We start from the raw sequence: 19,039 nt of genomic DNA, 5'->3' as shown, positions 1-19,039 counted from the left end.
TGAAGCTTATTTGGAAAATCTCCTCTAAGCATGACTCCATTTGGGTCCATTGGGTCTACTCCCACTTCCTCAAGAATGACTCCATTTGGACTGTATCCGTCCCTGTGGATTCTTCTTGGATCTGGCGCAAGATCCTTCTTCTCCGCCCCCTGGCCCTTAGAGCCATCTCCTCCTTCATCATGGATGGATCCTCCACCTCCCTCTGGCTTGACCCCTGGCATCCCTTTGGTGTCCTCTACAACTTCTTTGGAGCCAGAACAATTTATTCCTCCGGCATTCCAAAGTTTGCTCCCCTCTCCTCCATCATTTTTCAGGGTTCCTAGTCCCCCCCTCCCCTACCCCCCTGGCCCTCTCCTTGATCTGGAATTCCCTCCCTACCCTTCCTCCCTCCCCTCATGCTCACGCGGACAAGGTTATTTGGCTCCCCTCCTCTAATGGCCTTTTCAGCTTTAGGTCTGCCTAGAATCTAGTCAGAACCCAAGCCCCTACTGTCCTATGGCATAAGTTAGTCTGGTTCAAAGGCCACATCCCTCGTCACAGCTTCCTTGCTTGGAGAACCCTTAACCTTTGCCTCCCTACCCAAGCCTTCCTCTCTCACCGCAGAATCCACGTCCCCACATCTTGCATCTTCTGTTGGAATGGTTCAGAAGACATTGACCACCTTTTTTTTGCATGCCCCTTTACCTCTACCATTTGGAAAAAAGCCCTTTCGTTTATCTGGCCTCGCAGTAGAAGACATCTCCCTTTCGCTCGAGAGTGGCTTTGGCTGGTCATGACTTACCCTGGATGCTCGATCTGTGACACTATTGGCAAGCTTGTGTTTTGCGCTTCTCTTTACCACATTTGGATGGAGAGGAACCTTAGGAGATGGACCTCCAAATCTCGCTCTTTTGACTTGATTTGGAAAGCCATCTTCTGGGATGTCTCCACTAAATTTACTTTTCTTCCTACCAAGGCTGTTTTGGACTCCCCAAGGAACAGGCATATTGTTGTGTCCTGGGGTTTAGATAGTGCTCTCTTAAGATCCCTCTCCCCCCCTTAATTGGGCCTGGGATCTGCTCTCCCCCCCTCCCCCCCATGTTTCCCTCTTTGTACATTCCCCCTCCCCTTTTTTTTCTGTTCTCTTCTCCTTTTCGCCCCCCTTGGGCTTTGGTAATATAATTTTTTATTCACCAAAAAAAAAAAAAAAAAAAAGATAAAACTGAGTAGCCGACTCTCAAACCAGAGAGCTTGGCTTTGATACCAAGTTTAGTTTTTAGGTTAGAGCTACAACGAAAAGAAGAAGAGAAGGTTGAAGAAGAAAGAGAAAGAGAAGACAGGAAGAAGGAAACAAGGGAGAAGAGAAGAAGGTGTTACGGTTGTAAGTGTTGTGTGTGAGAGTCTTCTTCACACAGCTATATTGATTCATTGATAATAATAAAAATATTACAACCACCTCCCTAGGGAGGTAAAAGGTAAAAAAGAAAAAGAGAAAGAAAATACATAATAGGACTGCTAGAACTTAACCAGTTCCTAAAATACCCTTAAGACCAAAACATCTAATAACTCTAACAGATAGAAGGTTTACCACAGGATATTTTACATTTGTTGGAGGCTATCTTGTCTCATAGTACAACAAGAAGCAGACAACTGTGGCTAGGTCCATTGGTGAAGCTCAGTAGAGCTATGGCTCATACGACAGCTGAGTTAATGTGGTTGAAGTCTCTTCTTCAAGAGTTGGGGTTTCCAATTACCCAATCTATGAAGAAGTTTTGCAATAATCAATTTGCTATCTACATTGCCCGTAATATTGTGTTTCATGAGAGGACTAAACATATTAAGGTTGATTGTCACTTTGTGAGGGATGCAGTTATGAAGAAGCTAGTTGTTACACCATTTGTTTCGTCTGCTCACCAGTTAGCTGATCTGTTTACTAAGGCTTTTTTCGGTCTCACTTTTTGGAAGTGTTGTTCCAAGCTGAGCATGGGTGATGTGTATGCTCGGGGAGTGTTAAAGTATTGGTCTAAAGGAGTCGTGGACCCCTATTGGACCCATTGGCCAGTTTTATGTTCCAGCAATAGTGTCTATGGATAATTCTCTCGATAGGGAGGTGTCCCTATTGTGAGAGTAGTTTAGATTGATTCTGTTTCCTACAGTTTCTTATCTATATTTCCTTTTTAGATTGTATCTAGGACTATTATTATTCAATATAAATACACCATACTGTCCAGCGATAGAACACACAGATTAGTTCTATAGCTGAACTAGTTTTCTCTCCATCATCTATCTCTGTCTCTCTCTCATAGCATCTTCTCTATTGACTGATTATTGAGTTCTTACTAAATTACAAGAACAACCACCAAAACTTACTCATCTGGACCCAATAAATTCTTCATACACAAGTAGTACACCACAGGTAGAAACCTGCCAAACATTGTTGCGCCACCTAGACATGTGGGAGCAACCTGTCACTGGACTTCATTACATCGTAAGACCCCTAGAATAATTATATCAAAAACCATTTGGATTCTGAATTTCATTTTCTCATGTGCAAAGGGTTCCAGCCCATGAAAATTTCTCAAACCAATAGACAGGTTTCTCAAGTATACACAGTAATGACCATGAACAAAAATTAAATGGCAGCACATGAAATGCATGTGGACATGAATATAGTCAAGACATACATACACTGCTCCAAAGTGCCATCTACTATATCAGCTGCATCATTTCTGAAGATGCCATTCTGTCCCATCACAAGAGCTGCACTTGGTGCTTGTTCCAAAGCAGTCTCAAGTGCATTCTTCCACTCAAGTAGGTCCTCTGAAGTCTCAGCCTAGCATGTCAAAAGAATTGCATAACTATATGACAAAGAAGCAGATACTAATTATAATAAGACTAACACATTTGTAATTTGGAGAAACATCATTTTTCTGAAAATTTTCCCCAGTTCTTTCTTTTGCAATAATTGATTTTAGCTTCATGTATACTCGAGTAATTTTTTTTTGGACATGCATGAAAATAACATATGTATAAAGAAAAATAAGGAAAAAGAGGGCACAGATACAAAGTGGAGCACAAAGCAGCCACAAAGGAAAGAGGTAAGAGAAAGAAGAGAAAACAGAGGCAAGACCCTGCACCTGACACCAGACCCACAATGCCACATTCAACACTTACCATCCTATAAAAGCACCATCCTTCCGCCAACACCCCTTTCCTAAGAAAGAATACAGGAAACAGTAAAAAAGAAAGAAAAGGAGATAAGGTAGTTTTTCTAGAAATCGGTCTTTATTTTCCTTAGTTAATTCTGACATTTGGTGTCTGTCTCGTGTCAAAAATAGATTAGGTTTTTCGTACTTTGTTACTTTGTTGACAATCATTCCCAGTTAACTTGGGTTTATTTGTTGAAAGATCGTTTAAAGATTTTTATAATGAAATAAACATCCAATTTGATACTTGTTGCATATAGGTTGTCATTGTTGGCAACCAAGTGTTGATCAGTGATGAGGTGGCCAGTCTTGAGGTGATGCAGCAGTTCAGTGTTCAGGGGCATTTTGATCCATCGTCTTGCCTCAAGGGCAATCTGGTAATTTGCCTTAATTATTGGTCCAAGTGGCTGCATTGGTTGAGGTGGCAATGGTTTTGTGGCTAAGCTTCGGCAATGCCAAGTGGGCAGCTGCAAGGCAGGGATGTGCGGCAATGAGCAGCAGCAGAGCAGCAGGGTTGCAAGTAGCATGGGCAGGGTCATGCGCACTAGGCAGCTTGCCAGCAGAGGCCCCCGAGTGCATGGGCGCCCAGCCAGCAAGGGCATTCATATTTGCCAAGGCATTCTATGCGTTTTAAGTGCTTGGCTCAATTTCCCATTGAAATGACTCATAAATGAGTGCATTTAATGCTCAAAGTTTGTTGTCCAAGAGAAGCGTGCCTCCCAAAGGTGAATTTGGTGCTTGAAGTTTGATTTTCAAAGTGGGTACTCAAGGTTATGGTGAAGATTCCCTATTGCAAGTTTTTATAGGCTGCTTACATAAAAAAGAATGGGTAAAGTTACACCATATCACTCCTATTGGCTCAATTCCCATGTGCATTTAAGTTACTTTAAGTGATCCCTTTTTATTGAATCTTGTCCATCCATCTTGAAAGCAAATCCTATGGAGGAGATTGAATATTCCTTGTTAAGCCAATTGAGGTTTGATACCTGTCAAGTTGCTTTTTGAAGATGATTACTCATGTGTGTGGCATATGTTTCTATACTCTCAAGTTGATTCCAATCCGAGCCATATCATTGGCTGCACACTAAGGGTTTTCCAACCGGATTGATTGCCCTCTCTTAGTTAAACAAAAGGTCAGCAAATTTACATCTTTTTCCATTGAACCTTATCAAACAAGAATTTGGGGATTTTCAGTCTTTGAGAACACGATACAGCAAGGAAACCTAAATGGGACGAACTCCACTCCCTCAAGCTTTCTTTTGAAAAATCCAAAGGCTGTTTTAGGTGCATAAAAGCTTATTTCAAATGCTCCCTTTAAAGATTGAGAGATGTTGTTGAAGCTCTGTTCATGAAGAAAGTGAAGTTTTGATTATATTTTTTAGGAAATACACAAAGAGAAAGAAGAAAAGGAAGAAGGAAGATATTGTGGTCCCCTCATGGCAGTATCTACTTGAAAACCCAAGTTTCTCCTTACAAGGAAAGAGTTGGTAGTTCCAGTGAGCTCCATCACATCTAGGATCGATACAGACAAATGGTTGTAAGGTTTCTTATCTCTTGTTTACCTTTGTGATTGTCTGCGTTCTATATGATTACTAGTGTTAGGTTGTGTATGTTGGTAACCTAAGCTAGTCTAAGCTTGATTGTAGGGCATTGCTATAAGCCCAAAACCTTGTTGACTATTGTACTTTGTATTTAATGGGTGCTAAATACTGGGAGTGGATGCTCCCAGGTAGTGGGTGCTATCTTGTATTGGTATTATTTGCGCTCTCAGTTCTATGCTGGGAAAAATTGGGTGTGGGTGCTCCCAGCTATAGGTGCAGCAAAGTTGAGTATTGAGCAAATACGAAGCCCATAGTGGCATTGCTCCGTGGATGTAGGCAATTTGTTGAACCACGTATATCTTGTGTTGTGCGTGTGGTCTTGTAAAATTATTTATATTGGTATTGAAGTGTGTGGGCTGCAGGATGGGTGTACACAGCTGGTAGAGCCTTGGAGTTTGGCTGGGGTGTGTACACGACTGTGTGATTACTATTCAGGTTCTACTAGTAGCACCAGTTTCAGTGATAACCAGGAAATAACAATACTTCTATTAAGTTATTTTGTTCTGATAATGCACTTGAGTACACTCAACATGAATTTTCTGCTTTTTTTACTCTGCTCATGGTATGATTTATCAAACGAGTTGTTCATATTAGGGGTGTCAATGGGTCGGGTTGGGCCAGGCCTGCCAAAACCCTGACCCTGACCCTAGAGGTCTAAACCCTGACCCTGACCCTGACCCTGACCCAACCCTGGCAGGGCCAAGAAACCCTCAACCCTGACCCGACCCTGCCAGGGTTTTTCTCTAGCCCGGCCCGACCCGACCCGACCCTGGTAGGGTCGGGCAGGGTCGGGTCGGCCCTGATTGACCCTGTCTTGACCCTGTTTTAACCCTGTCTTGACCCTGATTGATATATATCAAAGAATATATCTAAAAAAAACCTGAAAAATTCTGTAAAGAATAAGAATAAGATGGGAAGGAGAGAGAGGGAGAGAGGGACTTGTAAATTTAAATAAAAATAATTCACAAACATCTATAAAAATCCATAAATATGAATATTGCCATAAACATCCATAAATAAAAATACTCTCACAAACATCTATAAATAAATACTTCCACAAACATCATAAAAATACTACCACAATCATCCATAATAATCTACCACAAATATCCATATAAATACTGCCACAAACATCCATAAAAATACTACTGCTACAATCATCCATGAATAAAAATACTGCCACAATCAACCATATGGATGTAGAAGAAGAACGGGAAGACTGAAAATGTGAAAAGTGAAAACGAAAAGGGAATATGGTCATATGGGATTAGGGTTATTTATCACTCTTATGGGTATTTTGGTATTTTCAGCCATATAAAGGCTTATAAAGAATTCAGGGTCGGGTCAGGGCCGGGCCGGGCTAGGCCCGCCACCTTGAGCCCGACCCGACCCGACCCTGCCAGGGTCAGCCAAAATCTCAACCCTGACCCGCCCTTCGGGCTGGCAGATCAGGGTCGGGTTCAGGCCGGGCTCAGGGCGGGTTCGGGCCAGCCGGGTATTATTGACACCCCTAGTTCATATACCCCACAACAAATGAGGGTTTTGAACGGAAAAACAGACACTTGTTGGAGATTTCTCAGTCTCTAATGATTCATATGAATATTCCCAAACATTTTTTGTGATGTCGTTCTCGCTAAATTTCAATTTGATTAATCGAATGCCTTCTATTCTAGATAACCATTCACCTTTATCTCTTGTGTTTCCCAAAACACCTTTGTTTTCGTTGCCACCTCAAGTTTTTGACTGTGTTTGCCTTGCTCATACTTTATACCCTCAGGTTGATAAGTTGTCTCCCAAAGCGGTCAAGTGTATTTTCCTTGGTTATTTTAGAACCTAGAAAGGTATAAATGTTATGACCCGGTTACGCATCAGCAATTTGTCAGTGTTGATGTTACCTTCTTTCAAAGAATCCCATATTTTGTTCCTCCTGTGCCTAGTAGGCTAGTACTACTCTTAAGATTGATAGTAATTGTGCACCACCTATGTTGGTCCTTGTGCCCCTTTTGATGATGTTCCAGCTGTATCCTCTACTCCAGCATTGCAAGTGTATCAGCGACGTAAGAAAACAGTGGCATCTACTTCTTCACAGCCCACCACGCAATCTGCTCCTCCTGCTAAAGCTCCAAATGGCTTACCAGTGGCTCGTCGCAAAGGTACCCACTCGTGTACACAAAAATCCATGATTTCTTACCATGATACGAGGTTTCGCAATATTTCGACGAAATCTTAGGTTTCGATCTGGTTTCGCAATGTTTGAAAATAAAACCTACTGTGATAAGCGATATACATTTTTGTCAAAGCTTCAACCAAAGTTTTGACCATATTTTGGATTTTGGTATCATTTTGGTTAAACCCTTTATATAAAATACATGGTTTTAATTGAACTTTCTTTGTTCCAATGAATTTCCGACCATATTTTGAGTTTTGGTATCGTTTCGCTAGTTTCGACTCCAAAGAGGGAAACTCCCTAGAAAACCTCAATTTTTGTGAATTTTGGCCGAATCACTCCCATATATTTGAAATGAACCATGTTTAACATTTGATACTTATGAAATGGTTTCTAAATTTATGTGTATTCATTTCTAAAGCATATTTTAGTTGTTTTAATAAAAGGGAAATGGTTCTCTATCCAGGAGCGCGGACTATACCAGCGCTCGCTGTGTCTATCTCTCTCCTCCCCTAAATAAGGGGTAGAGATATCTTTTCACACGGAGAGGAGAGAGATAGATACATGGGAGCGTTGGCGTAGTCCACACTTCCGAACAGATTCTTTTTACCTTAATAAAATTGTGTGTATTCTAGTACTAAATTTTGTGTATACAACATCGTATAGCATATGGTTTCCTAGAGTCCAAAGCCAAACTACCATTTTGGATGTGTTTTTTTTTACATAAGGGTTCTACTATGTTTAAAGGGCCTAAAATAAGGTGTCCTACAAGTTTCATGACCTAATTTGTGCCATTTGGCCCCCTGAAACCAAACATGGAAATTCCAAGAAAACAATACCAAGTTTAGGCCAAAATTTCAGTTTCAACCAACACATTTTGGTTTTGGGCCTAACCGAAACCTCGAACCTTGCTGCTTACCCTATTGAAAATTAAGTTTCTATATCTCATTTTCCACTTCTTTGAAAAAATCTTTCCTTGTCCATATCTACTAACTCCATTCCTAAGTCTTATCAAGAAGCTTTATCTCATCACGGGTGGAAAGTGGATATGCAAACAGAAGGATGCTTTAATATCTCAACAGACATGGACACTGGTAGATTTGCCTCCCAGTAAGGATCTTGTACGGTGTCGGTGGGTGTACAGAATTAAGTACAATCCAGATGGTTCAATTGAATGGCTTAAGGCATGTTTGGCTGAAAAGGGTTTTACTCAGACATATGGTATAGAATATTTTGAGACCTTCTCACATGTTGCACATCTGAATTCAGCCCGGGCTCTTATCTCCTTGGCTTTGAACTTGGACTGGCCTCTCTATCAATTGGATATCAAGAATGTTCTTTTATATGGTGATCTATAGGAGGAGGTGTATATGGAACAACTTCAAGGGTATGTTGCTCAAAGGAGAATTCTCACCAAGTGTGCAAGATAAATAAGGCCATCTATGGTTTAAAACAGTCACCTCGAGTCTGGTTTGACAAATTCAGTTTGATTGTTACCCAGTACGGTTTTTCACAATGTTATTCTGATCAATTTGTATTTGTTCAATGTCGGGATTCCAAAGTGGTTGTGTTAATTGTTTATGTTGATGGTATTATCATATCTGGTGATGATGCATCCCAAAGGTAAAATCTTATCTACATCAGCATTAACAAATGAGAGACCTTGGCTCCCTCAACTATTTTCTTGGTACTGAAGTAATATGAAGCAAGAAAGAGCTTAGTCAATCATAATGTAAATAGGTGTTAGACCTTTTGACTGAGACTGGAATGCTTTCATCAAAACCAGTTGATACTCCTATGGATCCACATCTGAAGTTTGGAACAAGAGATGGTGAAGATTTTGATGATACGCACCGGTACAGGAGAATAGTTGGGAAGCTTATTTTTTTAATTGTTACTAGACCTACCATTTCCTTTGCCGTAGGTATTATTAGTCAATCTATGCAATCACCAAAGAAGGTTCATAGGGAGGCAGCGTGTCATATCTTAAGGTACCTAAAGGGGGCTCCAGAGAAGGGGCTCATTTTTCGTCCTCATCAAAATATTGATCTGGTGGGGGTTTTCCGATGTTGACTGGACTGATGCTTGATAGTGATTGCATGTCTACCACAAATTATTGCATATTTATTGGTGGCAATCCTGTCATATGGCGAAGTAAGAAGCAAACAATGGTAGCTAGATCCAATATTGAGGCTGAGTATAGAGCTACGGCTCCTACTGCAGCTGAGTTGATGTGGTTGATGTTTCTACTTCAAGAGTTGGGTTTTCCAGTCACTCAACCTATGAAGATGTTTTGTGACAATCAGGCTACTATCTACATTGTCAGCACCCAGTGTTTCAGGAGAGAACCAAGCATATTGAAGTTGAATGTCACTTTATGTGAAGTGTTGTTATGCAGAAATTGTCACTCTGTTCGTTTAGTCTGCTGATCAGCTTGGTGATATATTTACCAAACCTTTGTTAGGCCCTGATTTCCGGAGATTATGTTCCAACCTGGGCATGGGTGACTTGTATGCTCCAGCCTGAGGGAGAGTGTTAAGTTGTACCGGGGGTGTACCACGATAGGGGGAGTCTCCCTATCGTGGTACATCTATTTTACTTCTTATTGTTTTTATGTTTATAGGAGTTAGTAGTCAGTTGTATATTCTAAGTAAATTTCCTGTTTAGACTAGGTTTCCTGTTCAGATTACAATTGTATTATGTTTAACAGTTTATAAATAAAAGGTACTGCTCACAATAGTTTTCTAAGCTGAGTCTATCGTGAGTCAGTATTCCCCCCTGCTCTCTCTTTTCCTTGCTCTCTTACTTCCAGTCTTTTGTTTGTCTGGTTATTGATTTGTGTTCTGTAACAGCAAGAGAGAATAGAAAACCGTTGCAACAGAAGCACATATATGGATACCATGGGGAAAATTTTCCCTACAACAAATTTTAAGGAGACATTTAGCAGGGTAAAAGCACCTTGAGTGTGAAAGTTCGCCCATCACGACCATCAGGGAAGAGCACAGTCAAGAGTTTTTTATCTGCTTTGACAACCACACTATAAATGTAAACCATAGGAAAAATATTAGCAAGCAAGACCAAAGTAGCATACAGTATTAGTCAAGAGCAAAAAGTCAACATAAGAAGCTAATTTTAAATTCAAGGAAGCAAAACCAACCTGCCTGAGTTGTTTAGGTCAATACCACCAAGGGTAAGATTCACCTCACCGCTTTTTTGAGTAACCACATTCTAGAAAGTAAAACAGTAGTAAGACAAACCTTCCATATTTGCTCATGTAAAAAATATTGAGACTACAAAAGGTAACAAAGCCCTATCATCGCCAACAATAATTTCTAGAACTACTATTTCAGTTGAACAAAGAGTTAACACTAGCCATTGTCAATGTCGAACCTAGACCAATCATCAACCTAGAAAGGGGTCCAAGGTCCTAGGATCACCAGTTCAACCGTTAGATCCACCTTGCATTGATGCAAGAAGTAATGATATTTATTGGACATGTGCCACTTTTCGATGATGTTGCTCAATAAAGCAAAAGAATCAGGTACTAACATGTACAAATGAAGGTAGATTTTAACCAGAATACAAGTGCTATGATATTTTAGTTCAAGGTGAACAGCATATAATCATCAGGTGAATGAGCATCGCTTTTTAGGACCTAATGCTAGAGAGCGCAGAGAATTGAAATTGTGAAGTATCAAAGAAATATTTCTCAAGAAATTTTTACTGCAGTTTTGTAATATCTACAAACCAAGAGATTAAAGAAAACTCCAAGGTTGGGGAAAAAGTAAAGAATCACAATCACATACCGGATCACTTCTGAAGAAGACCAATGACGAACGAGTTAAAATAAACCATCTTTTCTTCCATGATGTCCATCCTATTCCTACATATCATAAATTGCACAACATTAATTCAGATAAGCCATATATCTAACTGACATTACTAAAAACATTGTGATAAAAATGGTTAGAAGTTGTCAATTTTTGTTCAACAGAAAGGGGGAAAATCTCTTGCAACTATGAATAAGTTATAGATTATGAGATTAACATAAAAAAAACATTGCTTCCCTACATGAAAACAAAGATTATATAGCACCGCAAACATCCTCAGTCTCCTCTCATAGATCCAAACTAGTCTCTAGGCATAATTAGGCACCAAAGAGTCTTCAAAATCTTTCCACTTCCAACAGTCCTAGTGGGGATCTGTTGGGAAATAAACTACAGGTATTTTCAGTTTTAGCCATTTTTATTTATCACATCATTCTGATGTCATGATTCGGATGGATCAACTTGGAAGAAGGAATCAATTTAGCCTGTCGTTGAGGAAGCATTGGCACAGGCAAGAAAAGTTGGAAGGACAGTAAAAGACTGTGTAAGATTAGCTGCTACAGAACTACTTCTAGTTCAGCCTGTCCCTGAAAAACTTGAATACAATGAAAGACTGCTTTTATACTAGATCTCTTTTACTTTGAACCTCCTCAACCTACCCTGTTTCTTCAACTCAGAAGAAACCTTCAGAATTAATAGTATTATCCATGTTCTTCAAAATCTGGTGGTTTATCTTTGAAGGGGGTAAGGCATAAAATAAAAAGATGTTAAATACCGCATCTCTGCTATAGTGCTATGTAGAAATTGATTGTTTAAGATTGGTTAGATCACATGGTCTACACATACAATATGGCCATATATTGGCAGATCATCTTTAAGTAGCACAACCACATGCACTGTTAGTCTAGAAATATTGCATCAATGAACTAAAATGACTGAATTTAACCATTTTAATGTCCAACATCCAGATTACAGGAAAAGTGTTCCTCAAAATTTCAATGTAACAGCTTATAATCCAGATTTAACATTGATAAATCCAGGAAACATGCACATTCTGATTGGTTACCCAAAGGCCAGGGGAAAAATATCATGAAAACCATGAAGAACACTATGGAAAGAGTTATTATACAAACATGTTAAGCATCAAAAGACCAAGTAACCACAAAGTATTATCTTGTACAACAGGAAAAAAACAAAACACACCTTTTGACGAAATGAAAAGTGGCCCACTCTTAAAAACCTGCAAAGGAAAATAAAGATCAGGATAAAGGAGCATTAAGATTTTCAATAAACGGATAAAATGAAAACACGAAAATGAACTGCCACTGAAAAAATTGCCCGACTCTGACCTAACATGAGAACTAGCATAAACAACAAGGTAATGCAAATCATTGCTATATGCCAGCTAAATTATTGTACAATTGTTTGGACATCGAAACTTGAATAATTGAATTAGATTCCCCTGAGACTAAGCAAGTACCAAACTAAATACACTTGAGGATACCACAATGAACAAGTAAAATTTCCAATTCAAAATTTGACAAGCAAATAAGATCAAAACACTGGTTAAACTAAAATCGGGTCTCTTCCGGACACTAAAGGAGTTTTACCAACCAAATGGTCGATGCTTTTCTTGGGTTCAAATGGAAACCAAAAAGTTTCCAAATTCAACAATTAATTGAAGTTTCCAACTAAAAGTTCTTTTCCCATCTCAGTGAACTTAACAGCCAAGTGTGTGGGATTTCACCAATGATCTTTAACACATTAAAAATGATTTTTCTTACAGAAACTTGTTCTGCCAACCACAATCTTGCTTAAAACTAGCATAAAAGGAAAGTTTTATGAAAACGGCAGATTAATGAAGAATTATATCTCAGTATTGAGCTCATATTGGAATAAAAGAAATTTTAAGGCGTCCTGTAAGGACCAAAATCATTAATGGATGATCATAAGTGCATAATGCAGATCCAAAACAAAGAAATAAGAAGACGATGAAATACGGTATTATTGCCAGCACGATAACGCAGCTGATCAGCCTCCAGCCCATGGGGAGGAGAGGTCGAACCACCATCTCCCTAAAACATAAAAATCATACAATTGTTATTGTTCTTTGTCATTACATTCCACCGGCATCGTACATTATTAAAACCACCTCCATCACCCACAATTTAAGGAAGGGGAGAAAAAAAACCAATGCTGCAAATCATGATCCTCCATTGATGTTCCCACCCCATTCTCACCTGAGAAGAGTCTGCGTTTCGGGTAACCATCCCTGATTCCAAATCACATCCCTGACGATCACTGAACAAGAATCAACAACGACACAACCCAAACTCCTGCATTATCATCGATCAACATCAACTATCAAAGCGCAACCTCTAATTGAAGCAATTGATGCATGAATCCTTCCCTGTCAGATATATGATCATTATGATTCATAGATAATAAAAATTAAAAAAAACACTGAAAGATAAAATGCAGCTTGACATGTACCTTGTACAGGAGTTAGAATCAAAGAAACTGCATAATTAGCGAAAAAGGGGAGGGGAGAGAGAGGAAAGATGCGAAAAGTAACCCTCTGTCTCACCCGCCATCCCTTCCTGGGGTTCTTGGATTTCTCAACGGAAAACCCGTTAATCAAGCAACGGAATATAAACGAGCCCCGGGAATGTGGGAGTATTTAAACTTCAAAGGGTACGAGGACAACTGCGTACGGGAAGAAAATGTTGATGGCACTTTCTTGTAAATTCGGCAGAAATTTATAGCAAATTCGCAGTCATCAGAAAAATTAAGAGTGTCGAGTGTGTCTGAAATGCATGACCCACCTTATCCCCTGCGGAAGATACTGTCCGGGTGGGATCCATCCCCTCTTATTAGAGGTACTAGGGAACTATACCAGATGAATTTTTATTTATTGTTGTAACTAGAGCGCCGCTGCACAGTGGGATAGTTTGGTCTGAAATACGAAGAGGACTTTGGGCTTTGTATATAGGAACCAAAATGTATTCAGATCAACACGTGTGTTGGCAGACATGGGAGTTGGTAATAACAGGTGTAAATCGGTCCGGAACTAGGTATTTGGTTTGGTTCTGGTTTAGTTCCAAGGAGTATTAGTGTGATCCATATCTGGATTATAAGTCCCGCTTCGTTTATGAAATTTGGTAATCGTACCGAACCTAGACGGTTCTAGTTCAGTTCCTATACGGTTTGGTTCTAGTTCCTGTACTTGGTTTATACTATATACTATAATATATTATACTATTATATAGGAGTATTATAAAATCTAATGGCTAATACTACTAAAATATACATGATAATAATTAGTATTATAGTGTATTAATATATTAGTATTATACTATATTAATGTACTATAATATATTGGTACCAAAATTTGGTTCGGTTTCAATTGTAATTGCCGGTTCCTATGTTGGATTCGGAAAGTAACCAAGTTTTGTCTCGATTCTGTTCTTAGATCCGGATTGTCCCCAAATTCTATTCAATTCAATTCGATTCTGGTTATTAAGTCCAGATCCAGTTTCAATTTTCGGTTCTAATTCCAATTTGACACCCTTAGTTGGTATCAATGGTCCAGCTCACCATGTTGCCCAAAACCAAGTAACACGTTAGAGGTTCTATCATCTATGACAATGTGTTTATTATTGGCAATGTTTGTTGGCAAGAAATGAATAGAAAAGAAAAATGAGGTACATCGCTCTCATGTGGGATTTTACATCCCCGTAAAGTCATAAACGATAAGATCTATTTATGTAATCTTAAAATACAAATAACAGAATTAGAGTAATAAAGGAAACGTGTATCGTTGATCAATGATTGATCTTGGTGAGCCATCTCCTACAATACAGCCTATGGAATCTCAAGTTTTTTCTCTCTTCCTCCCCTTTAATGTATTTCTACAATAGGAACTATCAAACAAAATTAATATGGGAAAAAAGTAAAGACCAAGAACCCACTATTTATTGATAACTAATGTAATCCTCCCATCAACGAAAACAATATTTAGAACTCTAATTCCCTCAACTTCGTGAACTGTTATAAAATCAATGAGATGTTTGGTAAGTCACTACTACTTAACTAGTTATGTGAGATACACTATGGGATAACATCCGTACATCTCACACTTGAATTTAGATCCCATCCCAACGTGGGGACAGGAGGGATAGATATCACCCTTCCATGGGATATGGGTCCTACACGCTAGAGGTGGATTTTACACATTATGGAGGGGTGATATCTGCCCCCCCCCCTCTTTCCCCATGTGGGACCAGATCCAGACTCCTCGCATTTCTTGTGGGTCTCTCAATGTATGACCGAGGCACCCTCTCGCATGCATTCATTGTCTTGGCATGGGAGATGCATTATATGAGCGGCATGTAAATTCTTTGCCTTTACATAAAGAGATAATCTATTTGTAACCAAGGTGTTTACAACTGATTGTTGTAACCATTTTTCTCTTTTATTTTTTACTCTTATGATATTTCTCATTCTTTTTTAAATGGGAATCTTTTTTGTAATTTCACTTTCCTCTCCCTCTTCCTCTTCCTCTTCCTTTTCTTCTCTGTCAACCCTGCAACTCCCTCTATCCCAACCCATGTGCCCACCCCAAATCCCCCTAACCCACCTCACACATCAACTCCCCGCACCCCTAGTCCCCAGCTCCGTTGCAACTCCCCCTTCCCCAACTCACCCCACCTCACCCCACCCCACCACACCACACCAGACCGTACCCTTGCAACTCCCCCCTTCCCAACGCCTATGCCCACCCCATCCTCCATCTGCTGTAGAACCCAACCCTCACCCTCACCCTCACCCTCCCACCTACAACTCCCCACACCTCAACCTAGCCCTCCCCCTACAACTTGTCGATTGGATGTACAATGATTGGTTCAATAAGAATATGCATGTGGATCTACAATGTTTGGTTCTTTAAGACTCTGCTCACAAATGTTCAACTTAAGGTAGGGAACTAATTCATCCTGATCTATTTATGTTCTTCTTCTTTGATCAGCAAATGTCATTACTGTATGTCGGTTTGAAATCTTCGAAATCAAGTATGTAAAATCCCTATTGCGTTATGATTCAGGTTATTCTCAAGGTAAGTAAGTAATCGAAGATGACGACTAAAGTGAATTTGAATAAGAAAATCTAGACAATCCCATAGGATCTATAGAAACATGTAATTACTACAAAATGGTACTCTAAAACACTCTCTAAAATTTAAAAGGGAAATGATGGGAAATGATGTTTTTGAATTAGAAAAAAAAAAAGCTTTTATAGGTGTGACTTAAAATGTGTGACGAAGGTTTAATCCCTCCAATTTTTTTTGTATATACTAACCAATCTATGAGAGCTGCTAACAAAAAAACAAAGGATATAAAATTTAAGATTCCCTTTGTAAGTATATGTAATGATAATTCTTGTATAAATACTCCATTTATTGTAATTCAAAATCTTAGGCAAGACAATTTTAGGTACCTCGTCCTGGTGTTCAGCCCAATATACCGGCCGGATCCGAACTTCACGGTGGGCTACCTCGAAAACACGATCGGGAACCATTGGCATGCCCGCCACTTAAACCCTTGTCGATAAGGGTTGTAGCACTAGGTACATAATGACCTAACCAGCATGCAACTAAGGCGATGTATAGGTACACCGATGTATATCCTAAAGGTCGAGTCCATAGTGCCAAACAAGGTGGCCCGGCTATCCTCTCGCGGCCTCTAGTTTACACATAAGCATACAAGTGTGTCGTGTGTGACACCGAAAACACGGTCGGCCGATCACATCCCAATCAAAACCCACGGCATATACATACACGCATCTCAACCAATCATTACCACATATCTTTCACATTTCTAACTCATGGTCATCACAAGTCCTGCGCCCACTCACGGCACTTGGATCCCATCAATAAGATTCATCACATACTCGCATAATCAACACATTCATCATTTTGCATTTGACAAATATCATCAATAATCAATACCCATTCAACATTCACGGTGATTCCATAATCATTATCATCTCCTAGTCTTCTAGCATTCAACATGATAAATGTAATCCGCTCTTACCATGATCCATTAATTGCATCATAACTTCGAAGTAGGTATAACATGCATTAAAACTTCCATAACAACATACTAATTCACACACACATGCTTGAATGGCATTCTACGCAAATCACACAAAAACATTTCATAAATTAAGTCCAAGTGTCTAATCCACTCATAATCGTCATCACGTATGTCCTCCAATTTTGTGTACGTGTACGCTCCAATCATAAGTATAGTTACCCTAAAAAGTCACATTACAAAGGTGCCATAAGTGAGAGAGGGTCTGGGGGTTCAAACCCAAAGTAAAAAAAACCAACTCTGCAGACCATTCTGGTCTTTGCGGAGGATCCTTGCGAAGGCTGTTTTCATCCTCCGCAGCCATCCTCCGCACAACCCATAAATGTTGTTTTGCAGCAAGGCTCGGGTCTAAGTTTGGCCTGGGGTCTTGGGGCCTATGATGGGTCACTGAGGGAGTAAAATTAGTCCCCTAAACCCTCTTTAACATAGGGATTCAATCCCCAATGGAATCCATGTCTTGGATCAAGTCCTAGAATCAAGATCTTTCCAATTTGAGCTCCTACAATGGGGCTTTAATGGTGGTTTGTCCATGGGATGGATAAACTATAGATTAGGGTCATAAACTAACATAAATAATACCTAATAAAAGATTTAGATACATTAGAACAAGAAGCCCTATCAATTGGTTTAAGATTGGATAGGTATCTACATCAAGAATCCTCAAATTGGAGGTTCATCAAGGGGGTTTCATGGCAACCAAGCCATGGGGCAGTGGATGGGTGGTTCTAGGTCAATAGTTGATGCATCTAACCTCCAATAGAAGGTCTTAATACATTAAAACAAGTAGTCCTAAGGTTTGGTTAGGGAATGGATGGTTTCCAATCAAATCCAAGTGAGAATAACCTATAATTTGCTTAGTTTAGCTTACTTACAATGGAGTTAGCTTAGGACAACAAGGGGGCAAGCTTCTAAGTGGAAATGGGGCTGCAACTATCCCTTTCCACGAGCTCTAAGGTCCAAGAGCAGATCCTTAGCTGGCCGAGATGGAGGTTGAAGCTTAAGAGAACTCCAATGGTGGTTGGGGTTCTCCTCCTCTTCCTCCTTCCTTTCTTCTTCTTCTTCTTCCTTCTTCCTTCTTCCTTCTTCCTTCTTCCTCAGTCTCCCACATTTTCTCTCCTCTCTTGGATGTTAGAAATGAGAGAAATGAGGAGAGTATAAGGTTTGGGTTGGTTTAGCTAAGTGCCTAAGGGCATGTTTGGTTGGGGGTGTTGTAGGATATAAAATGAGTTTTAAATACATGGGAACCCAAATAGGACTTAGGGTTTAGATCTTAGGGTTTAGTTGGACCCCATAGGTCTTAAATAGGTTGGGTTAACTCAGGGTAGAGCCCTAGGCTTGAGCCCAAATGATCCAAAGCAAGTCAACCGATTCTGGGCTGATTTAACCTCTGCGGAGGATCCCTGCATCCTCCGCAGGCTGCCTAGAACATCCTCCGCAGAGGGGATTCTAGTCAGGTTTGATCCCAATGGTTTGGGCCTTTTTCTTATAGATGTGTGTACATAAAAGAAGGGTGTTAATGGGTATAAATAGTATATTAATAACACACATGTGGATGCATCAAGTTGTTGGCTAATTAGATGTAATAATGTATATCTAAATCAATGAATTCTAGATTTGGTGCTCACCTAGTCAAAGTCTTTTTCTAGAACTTCGAAGAACTTCCTCATTTCGATGCACACTTCATAGAGGCATCAAGTATCGATGTTACAAGACACCGGACTCTTTCTTCGGTACTCCTCGCTCTTGGGGCTAGTGCTAGGAGTATAATCTACGAATTTATGATTTACGAATCGTCCCCACTGTCGATTGAAGAATCTCTCTTCTACTAGCTCTCCCGTTCTTGGGTGATAGATCTTGGGTGTTGGTTTGATTGTCATCTTGAATAGCTCACCGACGAAGAGAACATCCCAAGCTACGCTACAACACACACACATGTTTAAATTAGTATGAGTTTGGGTTCGGGTGTAACAAAAGTACTTAGAACAGATAAGGGAGTTCAATTCTAATGAATTTAATAATTACTACATAGATTTTGGAATTAGAAGACAAATTACACTGGGATTTACACCGCAATAAAATGGTGTAGCAGAAAGACGTAACCAAACTCTTC

At 39.7% G+C, this 19,039-nt stretch overlaps 1 protein-coding gene across 1 annotated transcript in view; it reads right to left on the bottom strand.

The window, feature by feature from the left end:
- The window catches only part of LOC122662347 (rho GTPase-activating protein 7-like), a 115,050-nt gene extending 101,617 nt beyond the window's left edge, over window positions 1-13,433 (bottom strand). The window contains exons 1-8 of the mRNA XM_043857960.1: window positions 13,274-13,433; window positions 13,021-13,116; window positions 12,784-12,855; window positions 11,984-12,020; window positions 10,760-10,836; window positions 10,111-10,181; window positions 9,912-9,990; window positions 2,668-2,812 (exon numbers count right to left, since the gene is read on the bottom strand). Coding sequence (XP_043713895.1) covers window positions 2,668-2,812; window positions 9,912-9,990; window positions 10,111-10,181; window positions 10,760-10,836; window positions 11,984-12,020; window positions 12,784-12,855; window positions 13,021-13,050 — 511 coding nt within the window. The 5' untranslated portion in view covers window positions 13,051-13,116; window positions 13,274-13,433. The remainder of the gene's footprint in view (window positions 1-2,667; window positions 2,813-9,911; window positions 9,991-10,110; window positions 10,182-10,759; window positions 10,837-11,983; window positions 12,021-12,783; window positions 12,856-13,020; window positions 13,117-13,273) is intronic.
- Between the last annotated feature and the right edge of the window lie 5,606 nt (window positions 13,434-19,039).

Source organism: Telopea speciosissima, chromosome 5 (genome assembly GCF_018873765.1).
Source record: "Telopea speciosissima isolate NSW1024214 ecotype Mountain lineage chromosome 5, Tspe_v1, whole genome shotgun sequence".
Lineage (NCBI taxonomy): Eukaryota > Viridiplantae > Streptophyta > Magnoliopsida > Proteales > Proteaceae > Telopea > Telopea speciosissima.
This window is presented reverse-complemented; position numbering and strand designations above follow the sequence as displayed.